The sequence below is a fragment of the Panthera onca genome, chromosome E1 (assembly GCF_046562875.1).
Source record: "Panthera onca isolate mPanOnc1 chromosome E1, mPanOnc1 haplotype 2, whole genome shotgun sequence".
Lineage (NCBI taxonomy): Eukaryota > Metazoa > Chordata > Mammalia > Carnivora > Felidae > Panthera > Panthera onca.
The window spans coordinates 56,079,506-56,107,404 of NC_138352.1; the positions used below are offsets into that span (position 1 = coordinate 56,079,506).

Consider the following 27,899-nt stretch of genomic DNA (forward strand, 5'->3'; position numbering starts at 1 on the left):
AGAGATTTCCCAAAGTGGTTATAACTGCTCACTGCAGAGTATGGCACTCATAGAAGATCTTTGAATGCTGTCCTCCACTTTTCTGCAATCCAGTGCTCCCTAGACATTTGTTCTTTGGGAGATTTGGACTTGGAGACAGCCCAAGGGGACAAGTCAAGAGCTGAGACAGTCACATAACTTATGGTCTAATTTTCTTCATCCTATTGACTGTGTTGAGGTTATGCAGACACAGCCAAGGTGTTTTCTTCAGCCTCTGCTAATATTCAAAAGGATATAAAGAATATGAGTAATTGCTTGAGCCGAAATTCAGCACATAAAAGGCTGAGTGGGGAGTATTTGTATTAGAACTATAAAGTTCTATCTGATGGAAAATTACCTAAATTTTAAGGTAAAACAGAATTAATCATGCTCTATCTCATATTTACAGAAAGTAGGAAACTGAAAGGAGGCAGAATAGACACTTTTATAACAATTTTAGCTTAATGAATGGTCAGTAAACTGTATTATGCTGAAGTGGCCACACAACTATCTCTAGAGTCCAGAAGAATTTAAAATCAGATTCTAAAGACAAAAGAAAAGACAGTCAAAACATAGACAAAGCAGAGAAGAAAACAATGCCCATGAGGTGGTCACTATTTAGACAGTATTATAAAAAGGGAAGGGATACTTGGGCTTTACACACTTCACTTTGATGATTCGGCATTAAAACTACCTTCCCCAAATGAAATTCAGAAGGGAGGAAATTAAGGGATTCAGGTAACTCTAAAATCAGTCTTGGGCTCAATAAGACCATTACTTAAAATGATCACATTTTAGAACAGATCATCTTCATCTGATTCTTCGAGGTACTTTATAGGTTTCTTTGCCCGTCCAGATTTGGCCCGAGGAGCCACAGCTGAGTCTAAGTCCAGATGGAAATCCTCACTCTCCCCCTTGGATTTCTACAAGAGGAAGTCCATGTAATTTGCACAATGTTAGTCTGACAGCAACATTTCACTGGAAAAACTATATCAACAGACTATAATTCAAGAAGTTTCCCACCTTCTAATAAGTAGTAAGAAATAGATCTAAGGCTAGTCTCTCATTGACTAAGTGGCATATTTTTAAATGTAACTGTGATACAGTAAGTAAAAGCTAAATGGATTAGGAGATTTAAATTTATTTTCTTAAAAAATGTGTCAGATTAAGAGCAAATCTTAATTATGCATTTTAAAACAGCTATAGCAAACAGACGAACTAGGATAAATACTCACCTTGCTTGTGACTGTCTTAGAAATCATTTTCTCAAAATTAGAGTCAGAATCATCAGAAGTGGATGGCTTCCTTTTGCGGCGATTTTTGGTTTTGGGAGGATCAGGCTTTTGAGAGACATCAGAATTCAAGCCTGGCTCCTTTTTGGTTCCTTTTGGTGCAGCCCTTTTTTTGGCACCTGTAGTGGAGGTGGAAGACTGACCTGCAAGTCAACATAGGCATTCATCATGTCCACGCTAGATGGATTATTCTACTGTGGACTTTCTTTAGCAAGCTGTTGAATGCTTACATTTAACATAGGAAAAAATCTAATAGAGCTGAAAGTACATTAGAGAATCAAAACTATTCTTAAGTATTTTTAAGTAGGCTCCTATTTTACTAGGCGGGGCTTGAACTCATGCCCCTGAGATCAAGACCTGAGCTGAGATCAAGAGTGGAACACTTAACCAACTGAGCCATCCAGGAGCCTCAGCATCTAATTTTTTTATAGGTATGTTTTACATTAAACCTTTGCAACTGTTTATAAACCTTATCCCTGTCATAGATAATGAGATAGATAACACCTGGCATTTTGAGATATATGCTGATTTTAGACCTTCTGACCACCAGTTTTGATCACAAAGATCTAAATATTTGCTTTCACTTGGGAAAGGTTTAATTTCAATATTAATAGTAATTTTTGGGAATAAAAAATTGAATTCATTTGTGGTAGCCAGCTTCTTAATCCTAACATTAACCCTTTTGAAAGACTGAGGCTCACTTTTTGCTGCTGTCTTCTTCACCGCTACCTTCTTTTTAGAAACAGGGTTTATGATTTCAGTTTCAGCTGAGAAATCAGCGGCCGGAGAATCTAGAGAAGGTGGTACACTGTCCTTGGCACCACCAGCATCAAGGTCCGTTACTTCAAATGGAAAGGAAAATAGCACATATAAGCAACACACAAAAATCCATTTCCTTCTCTGAGTTCCCATTTAAATACCAAGTCTGTGACTTTTCTAGAATATTTAAAACATACTCTTACAACTTTGTTCTAATTTCTGGATTCTTCATCAGCAGATATTTTTTGTACCTCTAGCACCCAGCAAGCATGTGATGACTTTCAGTATATTAAGTATAGAACCTGTTTCTGTGCAAAACTAACCCTAATGAACAACATCAACGCAATGCTAACAAGAACCCACATTTATCTTCCAAGGCAGGACTCGGATAACGTAGTCCAGATTAGAACCCACTAGACCCAAGTGCCCCAGTGAAGCAGACATCTCACTGTTTTTAATTAAATACATACCTGATGTGGCACTCTTCTGTGGCTTCAGTTCTTTGTTAGTAGGTCTAGAATAAAGAAGAAACCATCAACATCCTGACAACCAATTCTACATGCGTCAAAGAATGTATCATTGACTATTGACAATAATCACGATGATAAGATTCATGTTAGAGAAGATACTTACACTGGTGGGGAAGTTTTGGTCTTAACTGGGCTAACATCTGATGGGACAAAATCCTCATCTTGAGTTTTTTCATCAAAATCTGAGAAATCATCATCTGAATCCAAATCCACTGTAAATTTGGTTTTTGCTATAAAAAAATACATCAAAGAATAAAAGAGGGGAACAGAAATATGTAATTCACAGATTGCTATAACAATTCATGAAGATTTAAGCTTTAGTTTAATATCCTAAAAGATGCTGTAGTTTTTTAAAAACTTAGTAATTACCGCTCTAGTATATAATAATTTCTGGGATTTGTGCCCTGAAATACACTGGCCCAGATCTTGCAACATATCTAGCATGTTGTTCGCTTGTGCTTACTTGCTGCTCTCCGTGGCTCTATCTCTCGTGGGGGAACATCAAAGTCACTTTCATTACTGCTCATATCTGATTCTGAATCAGACCAGGGGTTTCTCTTCTTTCCTTTTTTGACTGGTTTAAATGGCAACGTAGTTTGCTTCTTTGTCTTGGTACCTAGAAGGGAGATAGGAATTAACCACTTTCATATATTCTTAGCCACACTTTTCTCCATCTACCATCCATCCATCTTTCAAGTATTTATTGAGCTCTGTGCTAGTATTGAGAATACAACGGTGAATGGAAACGGATAGTCCCTCTTCCTATCGAGCTTATATAGCTTGGTCATCTAATCCCATAAATAAATATAATGTGTCTATGTAGGGTATGAGGCATGTGTGTATGTATTTAAATAAGAAGACTGTTCCAAGAAATGCTTGAGCTGAGACCTCAAGTTTAGAATGAACTAGTTGAAGGCAAGTGGGTAATGAAATATTACAGCGCAGAAAATGGCATGTACAAAGGACCTGTGGGGAAAACAGTACATTTAGGAAAATGAAAGAAATCCATTATGGCTAGAAAACAGAAGTTGCAGGGAGAGAGGCTGGTCTTGTTAAGCCTTTACATTTTTAAATTTTTATTTATTACTTATTTAAGTAAGCTGTACATCCAATGTGGGGCTTGAACCCATGACCTCAAGATCAAGAGTTGCATGCTCTACGGATTAAGCCATTCAGGAACCCCAAGGATTTTGTTTTAAACAGGGAACCAATATAACCAGATTTGAATTTTAAAAAGTTCTCTCAGGTTGCAGGGTAGTGATTGGAAAGGGGCAAGAATAGATGCAAGATCAACAGAAGGTTATTGTTGAAGTCAAGGCAAGGGAGACAATTCAAACAGAAAAGAATGGCTAGGATGAAACCTTGAAGGTGTTTAACGGCCGAGTAAGGAGGTTTAAAGTCACTAGTCCTGGCCCAAAGAGAAGGGCAGCACCCTCACTGATCTTATACCATCCTTCATATTCTTGTCAGTATACCTATCTACGTCAGATTTCCTAGTTGAATCTAATCTTATCCAGCATCCTCCAACAATCTGGTTTTCTATCTCTCCGTCATCTAGTTTAAGTTTTTTTGTTCTGTTTTTTTTACTATTTCCCAATATGAGCGTGCCCCTCGGCCCCCATTGAGGAGGTCTTCTCATTGTCCCATGCATATTATATGCCCATTTTTCTTTTCCTAATCTAGAATACCTAAATCTTATCCACTCTTCAGGACTGTAACCCAAGTTTTACCTCTCTCACAAAGCCTCTACAATGTACATGCACCCACACTGATCTCGCCTTTCTCTCAGTTCCTACAATGGCTAGTATATATTGCTTTAACTTTCTTGATAAACCTCTTGAAGGTAAACACCATGCTCTCCCACTTCTTGTGCCCTCACATTATTTGAGAGTAATGGGAACATGAATGCTCAAAACATTCAACTGATTCATTGGTTTTATATGCTAACCGACTGCTAGCTAGGTTTAAAGTTAATATAATTTTGCACAATTTGGCATGCTTTTATTACTTCTTTAGTTTGATACTAAGATGTTTTCATCTGTTTTATTCATCTTTTCATTCCCCACAGAACTGAGCACACATTATCTATTAAAAGTAGATATTTGGGGCGCCTGGGTGGCTTAGTTGGTTGAGTGTCTGAATCTTGATTTTGGCTCAGGTCATGCTCAGGTTGTGGGATTGAGCCCCATATCGGGCTCCACACTGAGCATGGAGCCTGCTTGAGATTCTCTCTCTCTCTGCCTCTCTCCCCCTCTCGCACATGCTATCTCAAAGTAAAAACAAGTAGACAGTCAAGGTTAGATTTACAGATCAATCAAAGGAATTGAGTTGAGAATCCATAAATAAACCTTAATATTTATGACTAACTGATTTTTGACAAGGGTGAAGATAATTTAATAGGGAAAAAAGGTTTTTCAATATGGTGCTGGGACAACTGGATATCCACATGCAAAAGAATGGAGTTGGACTCCTTCCTAATGCCACATACAAAAATTAATTCACAATTCATCAGAGACCTAAAAGTAAGAGCTAAAACTAAAACTCTTAGAAGAAAACATAGGGGTGAATCTTCATGACCTTGGACTTGGCAAAAGATTAGATATGATACCAAAAACACAAGCAACAAAAGGAAAAAAAGAAGATAATTTAGATTTCATCGCAATTAAAAACTTGTGCTTCCTATCAGCAATAGGCAAAGTATGGAAAGAGCCCAAATGTCCATCAATGGATGAATGGATAAAGAAGATGTGGTGTGTGTGTGTGTGTGTATGTAAATTAAACTAACTTGTATGTAAATTAAAAAAAATAAATTACATTAAAAACAATAGAATAAACTGTTCTTAGAGGTTGAAAAGTTAAAAAAACAAAACAAAACTTGTGCTTCAAAGGACATCATCAAGAAAATAAAAAAAATAATCTATAGGAGAAAATATTTGAGAATTATGTATCTGATAAAGGACTGGCATCTAGAATACATAAAGAAACCTTACAATAAACTCAACAACAACAAAAGACAACTCAATTAAAAAAATGGGCGGGCTGCCTGGGTGGCTCAGTCAGTTAAGTGTTGGACTTTAGCTCAGGTCATGATATGGCAGTTCGTGAGTTTGAGCCCCACATAGGGCTCTGTGCTGACAGCACAGAGCCTTGAGCCTGCTTCAGATTCTGTGTCTCTCTCTCACTCTGCCCCCCACCCCACCCCCACACTCTGTTACACTCTCTCTCTCTCAAAAATAAATAAACATTAAAAAAAATTTTTTGGGGGTGGGTGCCTGGGTGGTTCAGTCAGTTAAGCAACTGAATTCGGGCTCAGGTCATGTTCTTGCAGTTCGTGAGTTCGAGCCCCGCGTTGGGCTCTGTGCTGACAGCTCAAAGCCTGGAGCCTGCTTCAGATTCTGTGTCTCCCTTTCTCTCTCTGCCCCTCCCCTGCTCGCGCTCTGTCTCTGTCTCTCTCAAAAATAAATAAACATTAAAAAAAAATTTTTTTTAATAAAAATAAAGGGGCGCTTAGGTGGTTCAGTCGGTTGGGCATCCAACTTCGGCTCAGGTCATGATCTTGCGGGGAGTTTGAGCCCCTAGGTGGGCTCTGTGCTGACAGCTCAGAGCCTGGAGCCTATTTCAGATTCTGGGTCTCCCTCTCTCTCTCAATAAACATTAAGAAAAAAGATTTTTAAAAAATGGGCCAAGGGTCTGAATAGGTATTTTTCCAAAGAAATATAAAAGGCCAACAAGCAACATGAAAAGATACTCAACTCAATCATTAGCTAATAGGGAAATGCAAACCAAAACCACAGTGAGATAACCACTTCATATCCACTAGCATGGCTAGAATGAAAAAGAGTGACAATGAATTAACAGTGTTGGTGAAGATGTGGAGAAACTGGAACCCTTCTACATTGCTGGAAGGAATGTAAAATGGTGCAGCTGCTCTGAAAAACAGTGCAGAGGGTTCTTCAAAATGTTAAACATAAAAAATCCATGGGGCGCCTGGGTGGCGCAGTCGGTTAAGCGTCCGACTTCAGCCAGGTCACGATCTCGCGGTCCGTGAGTTCGAGCCCCGCGTCAGGCTCTGGGCTGATGGCTCGGAGCCTGGAGCCTGTTTCCGATTCTGTGTCTCCCTCTCTCTCTGCCCCTCCCCCGTTCATGCTCTGTCTCTCTCTGTCCCAAAAATTAAAAAAAAAAAAAAAAACAAAACGTTGAAAAATCCTATCACCCCACACAATTCCACTCCTACGTATCTATCCAAAAGAAATCAAAACATTAAGTCCACGGGGGCACCTGGGTGGCTCAGTCAGTTAAGCACCTGACTCCTGATCTCAGCTCAGTTCTTGATGTCAGAGTCGTGAGTACAAGCCCCTGGGTTGGGCTCCACACCCAGCGTGGAGCCTACTTAAAAACAAACAAACCCATGAAGCCCACATAAATACTTATATGTGAATGTTCATAGCAGTGTTCACAATACCCAAAAAGTGGAAACAAGCCAGATACCTATCAACCAATGAACAAATAAAATGTATATCCATACTGTGAAATACTATTTGGCAATAAAAAAGAATGAAGTATTGATACATGTTACTACATGGACCACCCTTGTAAGTATGCTAAGTGAAAAAAGCCAGGCACAATAGACCACGTATATATGATTCCATTCATATGAAATGTCCAGAGTAAGTAAATCTAGAGACAGAAAGTAGATTAATGATTGCATAGGGGGAGGGGAAATTGGGAGGAAACAGAGAGAGTGACCATTAATGGGTAAAGTGTTTCTTTTTGGGACAAAAAAGTGTTTTAAAACTGTTGAGTATACTGAAATGATTGAAGGTATACTTTAAATGGATGAATTTGATATGTGAATTTTTTTTTCTTAATTTTTTTAAATCTTTATTTATTTTTGAGAGAGAGAGAGAGTGTGAGCGGGGGAGGAACAGAGAGAGAGGGCGACACAGAATCCGAAGCAGGCTCCAGGCTGTCAGCACAGAGCCCGACGTGGGGCTCGAACCCACAAACTGTGAGATCATGACCTGAGCTGAAGTCGGTCACTTAACCGACTGAGCCACCAGGCGCCCCTGGTATGTGAATATCTTAATGAAGAAGTTAAAAAAAGTAGATACTCAGTGAGGGCATAATCAAATGGCCAGTAAAATTCTTTTTTAAAAAATATTTATTTTTGAGAGAGAGAGAGAGAGAGAGAGCGAGCGCGCACAAGCTGGGAAGGGGCAGAGAGAGGGGTGGGGGGGCGGGTGGAAGACACAGAATCTGAAGCAGGCTCCAGGGTCTGCGCTGTCAGCACAGAGCCCAATGCGGGGCTCGAACCCACAAACTGTGACATGACCTGAGCCTAAGCCGGACGCTTAACCAACTGAGCCACCCAGGCGTCCCTGTGTAGTAAAACTCTTAAATTTAATTTACTGGGTGCTACTTACAACCCAGACATGGTTATATGGTATTCAACTATAGGGGTAATACAAACATGACTAAGATGTGCTCACTGTTCTCAAGAAGCTTTATATAATATACATCAAGGCCTTTTAACTGGCTAGAAAGTGAAATCTAATAAACTGAGTGTGTTTTCTTTAGATTCCCAACTAAGGAATTCAAGTTGCCAAATTAACGAATTATTTCAAAATGATCTCTTCTAAAATAAATCAAATCCAAGGACAGTGTTAGGGAGGTTCAAGTAAACTTCAGACATAGTCCTCCATCATGTTAGTACTGAACATGTATGCAGAATATACTAGGTAACAGACAAAATTTAATCTCAACTCTATAATTTTACTTAAAATGTTTTAATACCTGGCTCTCTTTTCTGTTTCTTCTCCAACCTTTGTTTCAGACCTTCTAGTTCCATACCATCCTCTTGAGGGCTCCCTTCAGTGTTTTCACTCTAATAAGAGAGAGCAAGACAAAGATGGTCAAGTTCTGTCAACTTATTATTTGGAATAATGTAAGGTCAAATATACAAATATATATCTGGTCAAAGAGTGATTTTTTTCTTTAAGTTTTGGTTAAGAGCTATGAATAAAGGTATGGGCATGACTTTTTCAAGATACTTAAACACCAAAAAAAAAAAAAAAAAAAAAAAATTAGGTTCACAGGAAAGACAAGTTTTGATTAAATATAGGATAACTTACAAACTATGGGCTTAGAAATTTTATAATATCATTTATTCAATTTTAAGTTGAAATAGGTTTCAAGTATTTTAGTGTATAACTTTTCAAGAGTATTACCTTAATTTTCTTTTTAATTTTCTTTTCTGCCTCTGCTTTCATCTCTATGGTCACTCGGGGGATGACTCTTTTCCCACATGGAGAAGGCAAAACTTCAGCCATCTGTATTTTTTTCCCCTTTGCTTTCCCCCCTTTCCCAGGGAGTCCTATTTGCTCTTCTTGTTTTTCCTTTGTTTCAACAGCCTACAAAGGGGTAAAAGAAAGCAAGTTTATAAGCCAACAAAGACAATACAAAATCTAGGCTAGTTATAGGAATAGAATAAAAGGCAACAGTCAAACTGATTTCAATCTGTACATCTTAATATAAAAATTTTTAAAAATTTTATGTATGTATGCAATCTCTAAATCCAGTGTGGGGCTTGAACTCAGGACTTCAAGATCAAGAGTCACATGTTCTTCTGACTGAGCCAGCCAGGCACCCCACATCTTAAGGTAAATTTGTGATAAACTATACAACTAAGTATATCACCAATAATAGTGAATATATAACTAAGGCCCACTTTGACAAGTGTGGAGACAGAAGATTGGGTTCTACTCTTGATTCCACCATTTAAACTGCTGACGATAAAAAGGGGAAACTGGGTTAGGGATAAAATACATAGGTACATATATATATATTTGTAAACTTAAATAAGAAGTGAGAAAGGGTGGAACTCTACTTGTACATCCATACCTAAGTGTAATAATATAAAACTGCATGGTAAGCATTATAACTTAGTTTATGAAATGCTTTTCTTATCTTAAAATAATATTGGAAAACAAAGCAAATTAGTGAGATTTAGGTAACAAAGTATCTTCTGAAACTGATTAGCTAATCCTGAAGGTAAGTATCTTTGTCCTTTTAGGTTGACTTGGGGGACTGGGTTGGTCTTCTTACACATTTAAATTCTTTATCTTCTCAGTTTCAATAAGTCAGAAATCAGCTCTTGCCCTTTGCTCTCTTTGTCCAAAACCTTCTAGGTAGTATGCTTCCCAGTATCATTTACTTTATCCTAACAATCCGTTCTTTTATGTGTTATCTTGGAATGTTTCCTTATGCCTCGTATATCCTTTCTATTTGCCAATTGTGAAATTTCTTGACAAAGAGGTATACTGCTGGAATGTACTATTTCATTAATAATAACTCTTGGGGCACCTGGGTGGCTCAATCTGTTAAGCGTCTGACTCTTGATTCGGTCTGGTCAAGATCTCGCAGTTTGTGAGTTTGAGCCCCACATCGGGCTCTGTGCTGACAGTGCAAAGCCTGCTTGGGATTCTCTCTCTCCCCGCCTCTCTCTGCCCCTCTCCCATGCTCGCTCTCACTCTCTCAAAAACAAATAAATAACCTTAAAAATAATTAAAAAAATAAAACAAAAACTCTAACGCAGACATTATAAACGACACACCTCCAGCTCTTCAATAAAAGCAGCTAGGTCTTCTTTCCACAAATCTGATGGACTCTTTCTCTTTAATGTTTCTAGCTCTTGTTCCTTCATAAGATAGTCAGAAAATTAAGAGTTAATTTATGGGCATAAATAAATAGCACATAATTTTCATGAAGCAGTTTTTACTTTCACTACTAAAACAACTAAGCGACATGTACCCTCTACCAATAACTCACTTTTTCATTTCTCAGCTTGCACAGTTCATCCTTCTTTTCCTTGGTGAGATACCAAAGAGGCATATCAAGAAGGTAGTTGAAGGTTGGTCCAGAATCTTTTACAGAGTCACCCTTTTCGGCTTCATTTTCATTGTCACTCTCTTCATTTTCTTCTTCATCTGGTACCTAAAGGAGGAATTAAAATGTAGCTTTAACAGGACATGTGAAACAGAGACAGATTATACACAGTCTTTGGTAACATAGAAAAATGCTAACCAAGAGATTACCTTTTGCTGGGCTTCTTTCCAAGCCTTCACAGGATCAGAATCATAACCCCTCTGAATCAGAACTTTAATTAATTCCTTCTTTGGCTTATTTTCTATTAAAATAAAAGTAAACATAGATAATGGGTTTGAGCATGAGTTGTACCATATTAATTCAAAAGATTAAAACTAAAAATTAAATGGTCTTTGTCTTACATAAATTTGTATATCCTGGTATAGAGAGAAGTCTTCTCCCCAAACCACTGTGGATGTAAATTACCACAAGGCAGGCAGTCAAATCATGTATGAGACTGTTAACCTAATCATAACTCTTTTTTTTTAAATTTTTTTAACGTTTTATTTATTTTTGAGACAGAGAGAAACAGAGCATGAACGGGGGAGGGGCAGAGAGAGAGGGAGACACAGAATCGGAAGCAGGCTCCAGGCTCTGAGCCATCAGCCCAGAGCCCGACTGCGGGGCTCGAACTCACGGACCGTGAGATCGTGACCTGAGCTGAAGTCGGACGCTCAACCGACTGAGCCACCCAGGCGCCCCATCATAACTCTTAAAAGAATAGAAGACAATCATACCTTTATTTCTGATAAGTCTCTACGTCAATTATACTCCCTTATTAACGTTTCAACATTTCGTTGGGCAAGTTTTTAGTGCCACCAACCCAACCATTGGTTTCTCCATGCTGCATCCATTTCCTTTTTCTCTTCCAAGGACTATTGCAGCCAATTTATTACTCTTTGAGGGATATTGAATTACTAGCTACTGATATTTCAGAATGAATTTCTGAGTGCCATATTTTATTAATTAATTTGATACAGATTACATGTTTAGGCCCTCTACATTTTTATACTCAAGAAGACTGGATAGTCACATTATTTCATCTAAATACAACCTTTACTTTTAGTTTTCTTTGAGTCATGTCCAATATTACTCATTTTAGCCTCGCCTTAAGCAACAGTCTTATGAAATTAGGGAGCTGACAGTTAATGTTATTAGTTTTAAAAATATTCATGAAATTGAACATTTAACTATGAAGTTAAACATTTTTGTGTACCACCAGAAAATTATTCTGTGATCACAAGGAACTCATGTTGCCATGTTTTGGGACTTGCTCCTATAACCCATAAGTTAGTTACCTAGCTTTCCTACTTAGCCCTGGACAGGGTTGAGCTATTTCTTTTAACCTTCCTTATACTCCAGCTTTTATCAAAACTGTTTACTTCCTGGTTACTTAAACCCTGACTTAGGTGCTTCTAGAAGGTCTTTTAAAAAAAAATTTTTTCTGAGACATAACTCAGTCTTCAGTACACAATTTACTTGTAATATAAGCCATTTATAAGCTTCCTTCTAGTCTCTTTTTTTCCCTATCAGACAGACCTAACTTCTCTTCTCTTTACACAGGTACTTTTTCTAGCTCTCTATTCTAAATGTCAACTAAATATTGATTTCTCAAGATAGTCTAAGAAGAGCTATCTTTTTCAAACTATAAATGCCTAGGTATTTAAAATAAATGCTTGTATAAGTAACCAGCTGAACTAAATGGATTTTGCCCTCCCTCCCCACTATTATTCTCTCTAAAAATGTTTAAAGTTTGGCATAATTGTATAGACAGTTATTATTCCAAAAACATACCAATGATTATTTTGCCATCTATTTTCTCTAAGATAAAGCGAGCCTGATTGTTCAGTTTAGCAGATTCAGCACCAAGCATTCCTAGTAGCCATTCTTTTCTTAATCCATAATACTTAAGCCTGAGTTCAAAGAAGTCTCTTAGAATATCCAACACTGTGTCATATTTCTTTAAACATCCTACATGGTCAAAAAGCACCTAGAAAAGAAAAACAAGATTAGAGACAAGAACAGATAAATTGGCTAAACTTTAATGGTTTTAGAGAAATGAATTTATTCTTCGGAAATATAAAAGTATTCTAGGATATCCTTTTAAAACTGGTGGATCTTTAATACAAATCGAAACATATGGATCTCTCATAAAATAAGACATACCATAGAGTTGCATGTGAGACTAGTCTGGAGTTTGAAGACTTTGTGTAGTCCCACTCTCTCTGCCTCTGCCAATTTCTCTTCAGTCATCTTCACAACAAACTTCACAGTGGTGTCTGTATGGTATTCCCTATAATCGGTTATGAGAGGTGGTGTCTTCTCAGTGCCATTCAACATGGGTTCTAGAACCTGTTCTTTATATGTCTAAAGAAAGATAGAATAATCTTTTTGTTAAGTGTCTAAAACACAGGCTTATGAGTATTTAACAAGCTGTAGTACAAAGTGTTTCCTTGATCATAAAAATCAAAGAAAAAAAACCCACAGTTACGTACTTGGGTCCATGTTCTGATGGGAAGTTCTGAGATTTCAATGGTTGTGGAATTAAGAATAGCCACTTCACCACTAATCACATATTGATTTGGAGCCAGCTCTTCAATCGTACCCCTGAAGTTCTTGTAACTCGGAAGCTAAATTGGTATTTTAAAGAAGAACAGGTTTTCTAAATGTGACACTAAAAACAGAAATCCCCACAGCATTAAACAATAAATCTAATGAATATTAAAGTATGAAATAAATTTTATGTGTCCTCTTTAACCATATAGCCTGATGAATTGAAACCAGATGAAAACGAAGGATCCTGATACACACAGAATACTTACCATTGGCAAAGGTTCTTCTCCATCCATCAGACGCCTGATATTATTTACAACTTCACGAATATCAAAGTTCGGGATTTTGCAGGACCACCCAGTACCGATTCCTTCAGCACCATTTATCAGCACCATGGGTATAATAGGAATGTACCATTCAGGTTCAACACGTTGATTGTCATCATATAAAAACTTTAATGTATGATCATCTTTTGGTGGAAATAACAACCGAGCCAAAGGGCTAAAGAAAACAATCAAAGAATGTTATTTTATAAAAATACTGGCTTTGATACTTAACTTGTGAAGGACAAGTATTGTCTCATATCTATGCATAAAACCTTCCATATTACCTTGGCTTTAATTGCTGACTAGTAATTGTTTAACAGTATTTATTGAGCGCTTTGTATGTGCTAGGCACTGCAGACATAAAGTCTCTAAGGAGCTCACAGTCTACTACAGGGAGATAGACAATGCACATACATTTTGTCAGGTGGTGGGGTAAATGCTAAGAACAAAGAAAAAGTAGGTAAAAGTGATTGAGTGTGCTAAGGTACGGTCACACGTTCTGAAAGGATAATATTAGAGCAGAGAAGAAATTGAGAGAATGAGCCATCATGCGGTTATCTGGAGAAGGAGTAGTGTAAGCAGAGGGACCAGTAAGTTAAAGGCCCTGAAAGGTGTGCTTGGCACATTTGTGTATAGGCAGAGGCCAGGTGTGTTCGGAACAGCAATAGTATGAGATGCAATCAAACCATATGGGGAGTGGGCACATAGATCATGTAGGTCCTTTAGATTTTGCTCTAAACGAAGCAGTTGGAAGGTTCTGAACCAGAGTGGCCTATTTAAAAAAAATCAACTGGCTACTATAAGGATGAAGAATGAAGGATAAAGAATGAAAGAAGGATGGTAGACTATATTAAAATACTTTAGGTAAACAGAATGCCTTAGTATTTTTCTAATGCAAAACCCATAGGATTTGCTGATGAATTGGATACCAACGTGAAAAAAGGTGACTACAAGGTTTTTAGTCTGAGAATTAGAACGATAGCATCCCATTTACTGAGACAGGAAGGCTAAGAATTTTGTTTTGGACTTCGGTTTGAGATGCTTATAAGATATCCAAGAAGTAAATTTTGAGAGGGTAGGCAGCTCTACAAGATTCAGGTTGGGACTGTGAGTCTAGATGGATGGGCTATCATCCATGGATAGGAAGTTGAGTGTAGCTAGTGGAAAGAGAGCTAATGAAGGAGCTTTGGGGGCAGGCCAGAAGTTAGAGGCTGGGAAGATGAGAGAGACCAGCCAAGAAGACAAATGAGGAAAGCCAACAGTCTAGTGTTTTAGAGTCCAAATAAAGAAGAGTTTCAAGGAGGGTGAAGTGATTAAGTATCCAATGCTGCTGGAAGGTTAAATAAGGTGACAGCTGAAAATCGACCATTCATAGTGTACTTTCCATAGACTTAGAAAGGAAGTAAGATTTCAGCTGTGGTATTTCAGAGGAATTAAACTCTTTACTCTGACTCCAGGTCCACAGCACGGTTTTTCAACCTGAGCATTGACATTATGGGTCAGATTATTTTTTGCTGTGGGGGACTGTCCTATGCATCATAGGGTGTATCTCTGGCCACTGCCTTCTAGATGTAGCACAGCTGCCCTAGTCATGACAATCAAAAATGTCTCCAGACACTACTATGTCTTCTGGGAGATGGGGTGGCAGTGCAAAAATCTATCCTGGTTGAGAACCACTGCTCAATAGGATGAAAGAGAAGAAAACATAAGAGACGGAAGTAAAAACATTTAGTTTGGCAAGGAAACAACTAAGAAACTCAAAGGCATGGCCGTCAAACTGAAATAGAATTTAGACTTTCTACTGATCATAAAGAGTAGCATAATTAAACTTTAATGAGCTAGTTAAAAAAAAATTAATACTCTAAGCATTTACATCTAAAGCACATTTTCTGATTAACTGAATTTATATATTTTTGGCCAACTAATTATTTCAAAATTAGAAATGGCAATTCACTAGAAATTGAAAGCATACCCACCTGAGCATTGTGAAGATGTATCGAGGACTAGCAGAATCCTTACCACCATGCAGCCTGGTACCAAACTGACCAATGGGTTGCAAGAGGTTCAGATTATTGCTACCCACAAAATTCTGAGCCAAATTGATAATGGTCATCATTAGTGACATCTGGAGGTGGAAAAAGATTCATTAATCCGATCTGTAGGCTCTTAATAATAAAAATATCATTATAACTAAACCTCACTATAATTGTGTACGGTTTTATGAGGCATAGATGTTTATTGATTCTTCCCAGATAACTACATGGCACACGTACCTAAACCGAAGACTTCTGGCTCCAAGTTGAGGGCTCTTGCCTTCTAATAGTTTTTATCAAGTCCTACTTAACCTTGAAGGCATAGCTCTTCTCTTCAGCCTCAGCAGAATGAAATATTTCCACCTTTGTGTTACAACACTTTGCTCATTTCTATTCTAGCATGCATCACTTTATTCTGTAGTTGCGTGAATGTGTGTTGGTCCTCTGGTTAAATTGTGATTATACTTTGAAGTAAAGAACATATTTGATTTTTAAATATATACCTGGTGCATGGTAAGCATTCAACAAATGTTTGTTGTGTGAACATTTTGATTAAAAGTGACAAGCAAGACAATCATTACTAGAAACTGTGGCACGTGGGTAGCTCAGCTGGTTAAGCATCTGACTTCAGCTGAGGTCATGGTCTTGCGGCTCGTTAGTTTGAGCCCCGCATCATGCTCTGTACTGACAGCTCAGAGCCTGGAGGCTGCTTTCGGATTCTGTGCCTCCCTTTCTGTCTGCCCCTCCCCAACTCATGCTCTGCCTCTGTTTCTCTCTCAAGAATAAATAAAACATTGAATGCATGGGTGCCTGGGTTGAGTGTCCAACTTCAGGAGAGGTCATGATCTCATGGCTTGTGAGTTCCAGCCCTGCATTAGGCTCGCTGCTGTCAGTGTAGAGAGGGCTTCGGATCCTCTTTCCATGGCTTTCCCCTACCACCCCGCCCCTCACCTGCTTGCTCTCTCAAAAACTAATAACATTAAAAATATGTATACATATGGTGAATGCAAAAATGGAATTTAATCACAAAATCTATAAAAAGGAATATGTTTGTGTAAAGTCAAACAATTCAGACATATAAAAAATTGAACAGTTGTCCTTTTCAATTGACAGGGATAACCAAAGTTAACAACTGGGAGGACACCCTTGTAGACATTTTGCTTAAGGTATTGTTTTGGCTTTTTCTCTGCACACACAATGGGCTGGATATTCTCAACATTAGTACACACAGATTTACTTCAGTTATATCATTGACTCCAGGCATAGATGTGTCACAATCTAAAACAATTTGCCAATTGATAGCCATTTTCGATGTCTAAATTTTAGAATCAGTTATATTAAACATCACTAAATATCTCTGAATATTGATCTTTGCAGATTTATGAGTAACCTATCAGGATATTATTTTTAGAAATAGATTTGTTAGGTCCAAGGGTAAACACATTCATAATTTGACAGATTTCAGCAAATTGTCCTCTACTGTGGATGAACCAGTGTTCATATCACTAAGTACTCTCATTAAGTGTTTGGAAAATGATATTACAGGTACTACTGTTATAATGCTTTCTGGAAACATTATGGATTGTGTTTACCTCACCATGATGATAAGAGGACATCTCTGCCACTGACCCAGCTAACTGAGCAACCTTCACCTCTCGCTTGTCATTCCGTTTGAAACAGGTAAACAAAACCTTTCTTTGACCTGGTTTCAAACCTTCAAAATGAAAGAAGTGCAAATATTAGTATCCTCAGTTTAGCCATTTCTGGACATTGATCTCTGTGTATGATAGAAACAGGCTAACGAATTGGAACTCACCATCCACCATAGATGGAATAGATCTCTCGTTATCAGAATTTGAGAACAGGATAAGTTCCTTGTTTATGAAGTCATTATATGTCAGATATGTGGTAGTTTGTCCATACAAGTAATCCTGAGGGACCAAAGAGAGTATTACATGATCTAGTTTAAAATAAAAAAGATTAAAAAAAAAAAAAAGATCACTGGTCTTAACAATATTTAACACCAAAAAAATCTTTCAGCATATTATTTTTTTTCAATATATGAAATTTATTGTCAAATTGGTTTCCATACAACACCCAGTGCTCATCCCAAAAGGTGCCCTCCTTAATACCCATCACCCACCCTCCCCTCCCTCCCACCTCCCATCAACCTTCAGTTTGTTCTCAGTTTTTAAGAGTCTCTTAGGCTTTGGCTCTCTCCCACTCTAACCTCTTTTTTTTTTTCTTCCCCTCCCCCATGGGTTTCTGTTAAGTTTCTCAGGATCCACATAAGAGTGAAAACATATGGTATCTGTCTTTCTCTGTATGGCTTATTTCACTTAGCATCACACTCTCCAGTTCCATCCACGTTGCTACAAAGGGCCATATTTCATTCTTTCTCATTGCCACGTAGTACTCCATTGTGTATATAAACCACAATTTCTTTATCCATTCATCAGTTGATGGACATTTAGGCTCTTTCCATAATTTGGCTATTGTCAGCATATTATTTCTATGATAATTCTTAAGTCTCTCAAAGATACAGAATTATGCAGACATATTTTACAGGTTTTAAAGATAAAGCCAATGTAATTGCTACACAATTAGGAAAAAGTGCATTGCTTTTGCAATTTCTTTCAGGCCACAAACATTTATGTAGTAGTCTAAACAATCACATTTATATAGTTATCCATTATTAAATTTTTTACTGAAATAACTAGTCATCATTTTGTAGGATATGTAAGATTTTTTACCTCAGGAAGGCCAAGTAACTTCCGTTGCCTTCTGTCCTCCATGAAATGAGTTAACCATTCCTTTCGATCATCTATCTGTTTCTTGCTAAAGGCCTACAAATTAGAAAAAACTGATACGAATAGGTTCTAAAATATCTCTTGTATACAAACTAAGCAAACATATGGTCCCTTTCTCTAAGATATGCTTACCAAAAACATTCCATATTCTATAAAATATTCTATTATATAAAAATTTATGTTTCAATTGACTAGCTAAAGTAGTGATTTACAAAACCAGAATGTATGTATGAAACAGAACTCAAACTGACCAGGCTGATGGCAGCATCATCTTCAGGACCGGAATATTTGAATTGAATACGATGTCTTTTCATATCTGCAAAGTATTCCTTAGCCTCTTTTGATGTGCTCGTGCCCAAACCTATACAGCCAAGAATACTAAGTTACTCCATATAATCTTGTACAATGGTATATAACAAAATAAGAAGTTCTATACGGGTTTTCTTACAAACCTTTGTAGTACTTGACTTTCCATTTTTTATGATTTGGTGTAGAACTCTTCCATTCTTCAAATTCAGGAAGGCTATAGAATGCCATTTCTTGCTTGTTTTTAGACACCTGTGGTAAAGAAGATATTGCTATGGTTTTGTATACTCCTAGGTCCCCTGTATACTGTCCACCACTGGGCTTATAAGCGTATAAAGGGTTGACTAGGGCCTTAAAATATCCATTATGGTAATTTAGAAGTTAATATACCTTTACAATAGGAGTGATAAATTCTTCCAGAAAACGGTGCCGCAGAAGAGAGGGCCAGTTGTGATGGATAAAATTAATCAGCAAGCCTTTGATATGGGAACCATCTTGGTCCTAGAAATATTTGGAAAGCCAAAACACAAAAGAATTATTTTGAGACCAAAAACAAATGACTGACCTACTGGTAATTTCTCAAAAACTTTTCTATGGGGATTAAAAAAAAGAAAATCTGCTCATTTAGTATGTAATATATATATATATGTGATGATTATAGCTCCAAGTTAAGTAATTTCCTTACATAGGAGGAAAGCAATAACCGTAAGACATGTTTAATTTAGTGTTAACAATCTAAAATATTTGAAAGCAATTCTGACCTGATCTGTCATAATCATTATCTTCCCATAACGAAGAGTCTTCAATGAATCTTCATCTTCATAGTTTTTCTTGTACTGAAGACCCACAATCTTGATGATATTGTTAATTTCAGCATTTTCCATGATCTGAAATAGACATATACCAAAAAAAGGTAATGTTTTGTTTATAAATTTGAAAAGAACAAAGATATAGGACACTATTTATTGTTGGGTTTTCTTGAGCTTCAGTATTTTCAGTTATTAGCCTATACATTAGGTAAAGTCAGAAAGATCTGTTAAGATATGCTACAATGTACCCAATTTCTTAAAATAATAATAAATATCTGAAATATATTTCAAAATGCCAGTGAAGGAATGAAGTATGAGCATAAAATCCTGTATTATAAAACTTGATTTAGATTCTAAAGATGGTTCTACCTGTTTATGAGAAGCTTCTCGAACATTGAGTATTTTTCCTCTAAGCGGGAAAACCCCATATTTGTCTCTCCCAACCACGCCAAGGCCCGAAACAGCCAAAGTTTTAGCTGAGTCTCCCTCAGTCAGGATAAGTGTACACTCATTGGAATTTCGACCCCCTAAAATAAAAATACACAAATTAAATTCTTGGCACATTTAGTTGAACCTCAAATATACTAACTCAGATGTGCTATTAATAGTTTTATGATAAAACACTAATAAGTAGATATATATTAGAACTAAAGTTCATAGTAAAAAAAAAAGTCCTAGTTTCTTAGACTAATTTCTTTTTCTTTTTAAAAAAGATTTTAAGTAATCTCCACACCCAACATGGGGCCTGAACTCACAACCCTGAGACCAAGAGTCACACACTCCACTGAGTGAGTCAGTCAGGCATCCCTCTTAGACTCATTTCTCATGATATTTATACTGTTATAGAACATTCATTTGATATATTATGTTAAAAAATGTTAGTGATGGGGTTCAGAACATAATACCCCAAAATAGGGCACGTGGCATATTGAATATTTTAAGCTGAATTGAAACAGATCATGAAACCCTCATGTGAGAGGTGCCCTCCATATACCAGAGTCGAAAGGAACATTCTTATCTCCCAGAGTGACACTGAAAAGAATCTGAACGAACAGGCCTCACGGAGCTTCCTCCCCATTTACTATACTTAGTTCATACTCTTTGCCCTTATCATATCTTTTCACTCTTCCTCAAACCTGACGTAAAAAAACCCCTCAGGTTTAACCATTTCTTTGGGTCTTCATTTTCCTATGAAGACCCAAAGCTCCTGTGTCCAGTACAATTTATATTAAATAAATTTGTATGCTTTTCATCTATTAACCTGTCTTTATCAGTTTAATTTTCAGACCCAGCCAGGGACTTAAGAGAGCTGAGGAAAACTTTTTCCTCCTCTACATTAGGTAATAGATCACTATATAGATATTCTTATTTTATACTCTTAATAGTCATCTCAACATTACTGTAATAGCCAAAAATTAGAAATGATCTAAATGTTCAATAACAGGGAATTGGCAGATTTTTTTTTAAAGTGATGCCTTTTTATAAAGTTAGTTAATTTATTTATTTAATAAGTAAATCTCCACCCAGTGTGGGGCTCAAACTTATGACCCTGAGATCAAAAGTCGCATGCTCTTCTGACTGAGCCAGTCAGGCGCCCCAAATTGGTTGATTTTTAACCAAGTAAAAATATTCCATTGAATATTACATGTCAAAGGAAATGCTGTTAATGAGTAAAACAAATAACTGAGCCAAAAGTTTTGAAGTTTGGAAACATTATTAGTTGTGTACCTGCATCATTGGCATCATCGAGTTTGGGAATTCCCTTGATCCTGTTATGTTTTACAGCTGAACACTTCTTGTTTAACTGGACTTGGGCCTTAAACTTCACCCAGTTTAGTATGCTTTCTACAATACCACAACCAATTGCCTGAAAATGAGAAGATTCATGTTAGGGAAGAAGAGTTCTGTCAGAACTCTAGAATACAAGTGAGCTCCTATAAAAATAAAAATAAAAATAATAATAATTCAACATTTAAAAAGAGGCAAAAAAATAATTTCCAGACATTGGATGACAGGTCTTCCTGTCTTAGGTTATCATAACTGAGGGAACTGGTTCCTTTGGGCTCATTCATTCCATAAATATATACTGACTACACACTTAACATTGTGCTAGGCACTCACTGAGATCCACGTTGGAGATCTAGCGGTTAAAACAAATTGGTCATGGTCCTTGTCCTCATGGACTTTAAGATACAACAAGGAAGATGGAAATAAAAGGAGAAATTATAAGAGTGATGAGTGTTATGGATAAGTGAAAAGTGTGCTATATCTAATAATGTACGTCCACTGTTATAATGGAACCAACTTAGTTGGGGAGAAGGGTAGAAAGTAAAGGCTTTCCTAAGGAAATGACATTGAAGATCTAAAGTAGTTAGCTAAGTAAGAGCATTCCAGGCAGGATTACCATGTGAAAAAGCTGTAAGGAAGGAAGAGTACTAATGCTTCTGAGTAATTTGAAGCCAGTAGGATGAAGCTTAGGTAACATAGGAAAAAGGTGCACTGAGGTGAGGTTGGAGATGTCAGGGTCTTATAGGCCACATTAAAGAATTTGAACTGTTTTTATTTGATTACTCAAGAGCACTACAAAAAAAGGACTGAAATGTTATAAACATCAAAAATCTATTATAGTAATACAGAAAAGAGATGATAGTGAGAAGCTATTGAGGTACCCCAAAGATGGATACCTTACTGGTTGGATTAGAGACAAGGCAGGGGGGTAAAGAGAAGGCTCCCACCTTTGTTTATGCAAACTTTTACTAGTGTTTAGTTGGAACCTTTTACTAAAACAGGAAATAGTTTTGTTTTTGGGGAAGCTCTTTGTATAGAGGTCAGTGAGTATAAAGAAAACGGAGTCAATTTTGTATGTGTCAACTGAGAGGCAACGTTAGGAAAGCAGTTAAATGGGCTGAATTCAGAAGTGATCTAAACGAAATGGTGGTATGTAATGGGGAAATTTAAGCATATGGATGGTAACTAAGGCTGTAGTAAGACCAGTGAGGTGAAAGCTATTTTTTATTTCCTTTTCAGAGGCAGAAGACCTGTGGGAGGAATCTTTGTTTTTGCAGGGCTGGGAAGGGCAATGGACAATAAAGCAAGGTGTTTCTATTTCTTATATCCGTCTAAGTACTCACAGCTTTGATGAATTTTTCACTTAAATGGCAGGTTGATCCAAAGCTCTTGACTTGTAAAGTCATGTTCTCTTTTGTCTGAGAATCAAAGGTTGGGTTTTCAATTAAGGCATTCACAAAAATCCACATGTGATTTTTCACCTGCAGGAAAAGTTGACATTACATCACTAAAAACTTAGGTTTTATTTATAGCCCTTCTCTTCTTCCTTGTCTTTAGAAGGAGAAGAAGAAAAAAAACAGGCTAAAATACCATACCTGATGTGCTTTTACTGCAACACCACCCTTGTTCTTCTTTTTAACAACCTCAACAAGTTTAGTCACAATCTGATCAGCTATATAATCAACATGTCTGCCACCCTAATGGGGAAAAATACCAAATTGTAAAGCTTAGGATCCTCAAAATTATAATAATGACCAAATATTGAAAACAATTTAATTTAGCTCTCTTTATGCCAAGGTAGCCAAATATTCAAATTCATTTTATATAAAAGAGTAACACTTCTGTGTAAAGATAAATCATGATTAATACAAAAATAAAATTACCTTGGAAGTAGCAATGCTGTTGACAAAGCTAATTTGCTGAAAGCCTTTTTCACTCATTGTTAAGCATACTTCCCACCTGGGGTTTACTTGTTCATGGATAATTTTCAACGGATTGCCAGTTTCATCTACCTTATCCTTCAAATACATATCTACATAGCTACGGAATCCTTTTACCTGCACAGGAATTGAAAGTTATGGTATTAGAAAAAAGTTGTAAAAAGTATTCAATGATAGACCATGAGGATTTTTCAAAACCAGTGAAATAATGTTCACTAATGGGCATAAGAGAATGGTCTTAAAGGGCACAAAAGGATTTATTTAGGAGACTGTTTGAGAATGACATTTCCTTTAGTGAGTTTAAAAGAGCTAAGTAAAAAGATGTAGCATACTGTTTTCTTTTCAGGAGTGTATCCAAGAAGCGATTAGAGAAAAAAAAAATGTATATATATATATATATATATATATATATATATAAAATGAGAAAAAAAATCAGTGTTGCCTCTGATGATGACCACATAAAGTCTTTCATTGTCCTTAACACCCCAGAAAATACTTACTGGCAGCTTATTTCCATTGAGAAACACTTTGACATCTTTAGTGGATCCGGCAATATCATATGCTCTTCTGACCATTAGTGCAACAATATCTTTGTCTAGGCTTTGCATTTTAAACTTGGACAAATCAGGCTGGAAGGTAATACATGTATAATCTTCCCCATTGAAGGGCTTGAGTTCCATCTCACCAGCCCTTCCCATGTTATCCATCCACGTCTGTCAAGTAAAAAATAGGAAAGAGAAAAAATTCAAGTCTTTTCACAACGAACTAGAACTAAACACAAATTTATAAGTCCTAAAAAATAACCTAATATATGTTCATGAATAATTTCCCATGATTTAATAGCTTATAAATTTTGTTGAGTTAAACCAACCATTAATGCTGTTATACATTGCTAAAGTATTATTCATTTATTTTAAATGTTTATTTATTTGTTTTTGAGAGAGAAAGAGATAGAATGAGCAGGGGAGGGGCAGAGAGAGAGGATACTAAGCAGGCTCTGTGCTGTTAGCACGGAGCCCGATGCCAGGCTCAAACTCATGAACGGGAAGATCATGACTTGAGCCTAAGTCAGATACTTAACCAACTGAGCCACCCAGGCACCCCACTGAAGTACAACTTATAATGGAGGCACAAAATACTTCTTTACTTGCCTGTTTGAACATTTTCTTGTATTCTCTACTGGCTGTTTCCACAGTAAATTTGGTACTGAATATGTTACACAATTTGGCCCCATAGCCATTTCGACCACCTGAGAAAATAAATGTAAAATACTTTGCTATCACTGTCAGTGTTAATCAATTATAGAGATTTATTCCAGTATTTCTAACTTTTATGCCACAGTCATTTAAAAGATGTGTTTTTTCAGCAACCAATATGTTCTTTATTTTCCTCAATACTCTACCTGTTACTTTCTTTTCATCATCATCATAGTTACTGGAAGTTAGGAGCTGTCCAAAGATGAGAGCTGGGACATACATCTTCTCAACTTTGTGTTCAACAACAGGAATACCTTTCCCATTATTCCATATACTAATTAAATTGTTTTCCCTAAGAAAAGAAGAAACTTTTATTGTAAAACAGATGTAAACTAGTGCTTAGTATTTTCATATTTAAATATCATTATTTCTAAAATCTATAAATTGACAAGTCTCAATTTCATTGACTCTTCTTCATGTATATATCTTCTGAAATTCAGCATGAACTACCTTTCCCATCATGCTTAGTTCCTGACACTCCTGTAATAGGAGCCAAGAGGAAAAAAGAATGAATCCTTTTCCAACACCTGGGCAGACAGCGATAATGCTAAAAAAATATGAAATTTTAAAATGTTAGGATAAACAAAGGGAAATGATTTAGGCCCAATGGAAAGGACAAAATTCAGGAACAATATTATTATAGTGCTTGCTTTTTAAAAATTATTTATTTTTTTATTTTGAGAGAGAGAGAGAGCGCACACATAAGCGGGAGACAGGCAGAGAGAGGGAGAGAGAGAATATCCCAAGTAGGTTCCACACTATGTGTGGAACCTGACGCTGTTCTCCAGGGCTCCAGAGCTCGATCTTATCACTGTGAGATCATGACCTGAGCCAAAATCAAGAGTCTGTCGCTTAACCAACTCACCCAGGCACCCCTATTATACTGCTTTGAAGAGGATCATCTGTACTGTCCCTAGCTTGCTTAGCTTTCCCACCCAACAAAGCACATTGCAAAACAAATATGAAAGGGAAAAACATTAGCAATTGTAAACTTCCCTGCTGGCCAATAAAATGGTAAAAATTTATTTGGACTTATTTCTCTCTTAGCTACTTTATGTTAATTCTCAGAAGATAGTACAGTTTTAGGTATAACCAGACACACACTATGGATCTTATTCCCAGTAGTGCTTAAGATTATCTACAAAAGACTAAAACTAGCTCATTTTTTTAAAGACTATGATATCAAGTCCTTCGGAGCAAATACATCATTAACACACTTCCTCCAAAGAACCTAAAATATAGTTTATGCCATAACTGAGCAGGCTAATAAAAAGGTGAAACATGCACCCGTGTATCCATAAAGGGACACCCAGCATTTATAACCAGAAACATTAGATCCAATTATTCTCGATCACCACCTGCTGGTTTCCTACTTGAATAGCATCATGAGAAGAAAAAGCTCTAGATTCCAGAATGCTTAGACAGAGCATTTATTGGAGATGTTTACTGAAATACTTAGGGATGAAGTGTCATAATGTCTGTAATTTATTTTGAAATGACTTAGAAAAAATACAGATGAAGCAAATATAGCAAAGTATTGATAACTGTTGGATCTGGGTGGTAGTTATCACAGATTGTTCATTGTAACATTCTGCTTTTCTGTACTTTTGCAAGTAAGGGGGGGGGGGGGTGGGAAAGCCAATGTTAGTACAAGGCAAAGCAAATGCAACTAACAGTAACAATGAGCTATAACAAAACAAAAGACCATGCAAGAGACTTACGGGTCAATTGTGACTTTAATACAAGACATTTTTGGGTCCCTTTGTTTGTTGTCTGCAGCATTGACTGGAAGAAAATACACATTTGTAAGCAATTAAAGTATTTTTAAAAACATTAAGATGTAGAAAGAAAAAAAATCTAAAACAGCACAGGAGTAATATTACCCAGGTATTAATTTAACATTTATTCATAGTGCTGCTTCTAGGAAAGAATTCAAATCGCTAGACTCCAGTAAACTGCCCCACTTTTGCCAGCTACATGGTTTGCTAGAAATGATACTTCTTATGAAGGATTTGACCGATTGATCTTTATGTGAAAGAATTTACTTACCTAGAATCTCATCAAAGATTTTGTACAACCCAGGGACAAAGGTGACTTCCCTGTAGTTAATGCCAATATCTTCATCGTAAACCCACATTTGCTAGAAATAAGGCAAAGAAATATAGTTACTTTTACCCTACATTTATTCTGTCTTATCATTATGATTACTGTAAAGTCTTCTGGATTAAATACTACAATATACATAGGATAGCTCAGGCTGGTTCTAGTGACACTAAAAATACCTGAAGTATATAGCAAATTAACCTGAAAAAGTATACATCTTAACTACTTGGTAACTGCATTTCATTACGTGGTTTTACCTGGGTCACTAATTCCACGGAGCCAATATAGGTGTCTGGGCGGAGCAAAATATGTTCCAGTTGGGTTTTCTTTTGATAGATCCTTTCAATAGACAGTCTTTTCTTAGCATCTTCATTTTTCTTTGTTTTGTTGATTAGCATATTTTCATTTACAGGCTAGCAATTTTAGAAAATTGTAGAAAAGGGTTTTTTAATCAGAGGCTTATTAAAAACAAAAACAAAAACAAAAACAGAACACCCACCGTAATGATTTACCCACTGTAACAAATCACAATCTCTTACCAGGTATTGGTAGAGCTGACATCGTTTTGTACAAACACAGCAATTTAAGTTAATTTGCAGCAAAGCTCCCAGGGGTCGGATTGAATAAACATACATTAAGTGCACGTGACGTGAAAATAGTTTCCTTGAATGTTTTAGATGTCATCAATAAAATACACCCACTTCTCTCATACATTTCACAAATATTTGCTGAGTGCCCGCTATGTCCCAGGCACATAACAGATTCTATTCAGCATCAGTTTGGGAAGGCCATCGATTCGATCCTTGGCCAAGTTAACGTTTTGAATACAGAAGGGACATATTCCAAGCAACTCGGGCCTGCCGGCTCGTCAATAGGAACGTCGTGCAGTGCTCTGCACCTTCCAGGGTCAGGGGCAATCAATCTCATTTTCAACGGGAGGGAAGGAAAGGAAAGCATCTGTCTGTGCGGCTTAAAGTCACACGCGGACCATTATAATACAGACCAGTGGAATACTGACCCTAGAGACAGTAAAACAGAACCCAACACCCCAGAAACCAGAGTAGCCGATAATACTTCAATACTAGCACCATAAAGTGGTGTTATCCTCTTCACGATCCCGCCGAGCCCAGGAGACCGGGTCGACGCGGAATACCGGCTCCCGGCCGGCAGCGATCGGACCACAGCCCCGGAGCCTAACCCTTCGCCTGAAGCCAGAGAGATGCCGGGCCGCGCTGAACCTCCACGACCGCCCCTTTCACGAGCTATACCTGCAGTGGTGACACCTCCATGGTGACGGTCGTGAAGGGGGTCGTGCAAGCGACTAAACCGGCGGGACCCACGAGGCCACCACGGAACTAGCCGCTTCTCCACAGACGCTCGTCGGTTAGAAAAGTTCTTCCAGTCGCATTTGAACCTTCCTGGAGCCCGCCCAAACCAGATGAACCAATCCCTG

The 27,899-nt window shown here is 37.2% G+C and overlaps 1 protein-coding gene across 1 annotated transcript; it reads right to left on the reverse strand.

Moving 5' to 3' along the window:
• Positions 1-289: 289 nt before the first annotated feature.
• On the reverse strand, positions 290-27,848 carry TOP2A (DNA topoisomerase II alpha). The gene is made up of 35 exons (XM_060646138.3): positions 27,715-27,848; positions 26,704-26,859; positions 26,393-26,483; positions 26,065-26,128; positions 24,490-24,635; positions 24,239-24,336; positions 23,588-23,800; positions 23,031-23,204; positions 22,743-22,844; positions 22,491-22,628; positions 21,088-21,226; positions 19,729-19,886; positions 19,312-19,437; positions 18,941-19,051; positions 18,697-18,802; positions 18,496-18,605; positions 18,188-18,280; positions 17,251-17,365; positions 17,027-17,148; positions 15,378-15,526; positions 13,345-13,576; positions 13,018-13,152; positions 12,689-12,889; positions 12,317-12,512; positions 10,693-10,784; positions 10,427-10,591; positions 10,212-10,295; positions 8,827-9,009; positions 8,393-8,483; positions 3,063-3,215; positions 2,703-2,829; positions 2,540-2,583; positions 2,012-2,152; positions 1,254-1,453; positions 290-941 (listed from the first exon to the last, which is right to left on the reverse strand). Exons 1-35 carry the CDS (start codon positions 27,733-27,735, stop codon positions 813-815), a joined length of 4,605 nt encoding a protein of 1,534 aa, XP_060502121.1. The 5' UTR covers positions 27,736-27,848; the 3' UTR covers positions 290-812.
• Between the last annotated feature and the right edge of the window lie 51 nt (positions 27,849-27,899).

Excerpts from the sequence above, each read along its gene's own strand:
- TOP2A (XM_060646138.3), bottom strand. The coding sequence starts at position 27,735 with ATGGAGGTGTCACCACTGCAG. Across the intron at positions 19,887-21,087 it reads CGATGATGCCAATGATGCAG|GGGGTCGAAATTCCAATGAG; the intron begins GTACACAACTAA and ends TTTTTATTTTAG. Across the intron at positions 9,010-10,211 it reads CTTTTATTGAAGAGCTGGAG|GCTGTTGAAACAAAGGAAAA; the intron begins GTGTGTCGTTTA and ends ACCCCTTTGTAG.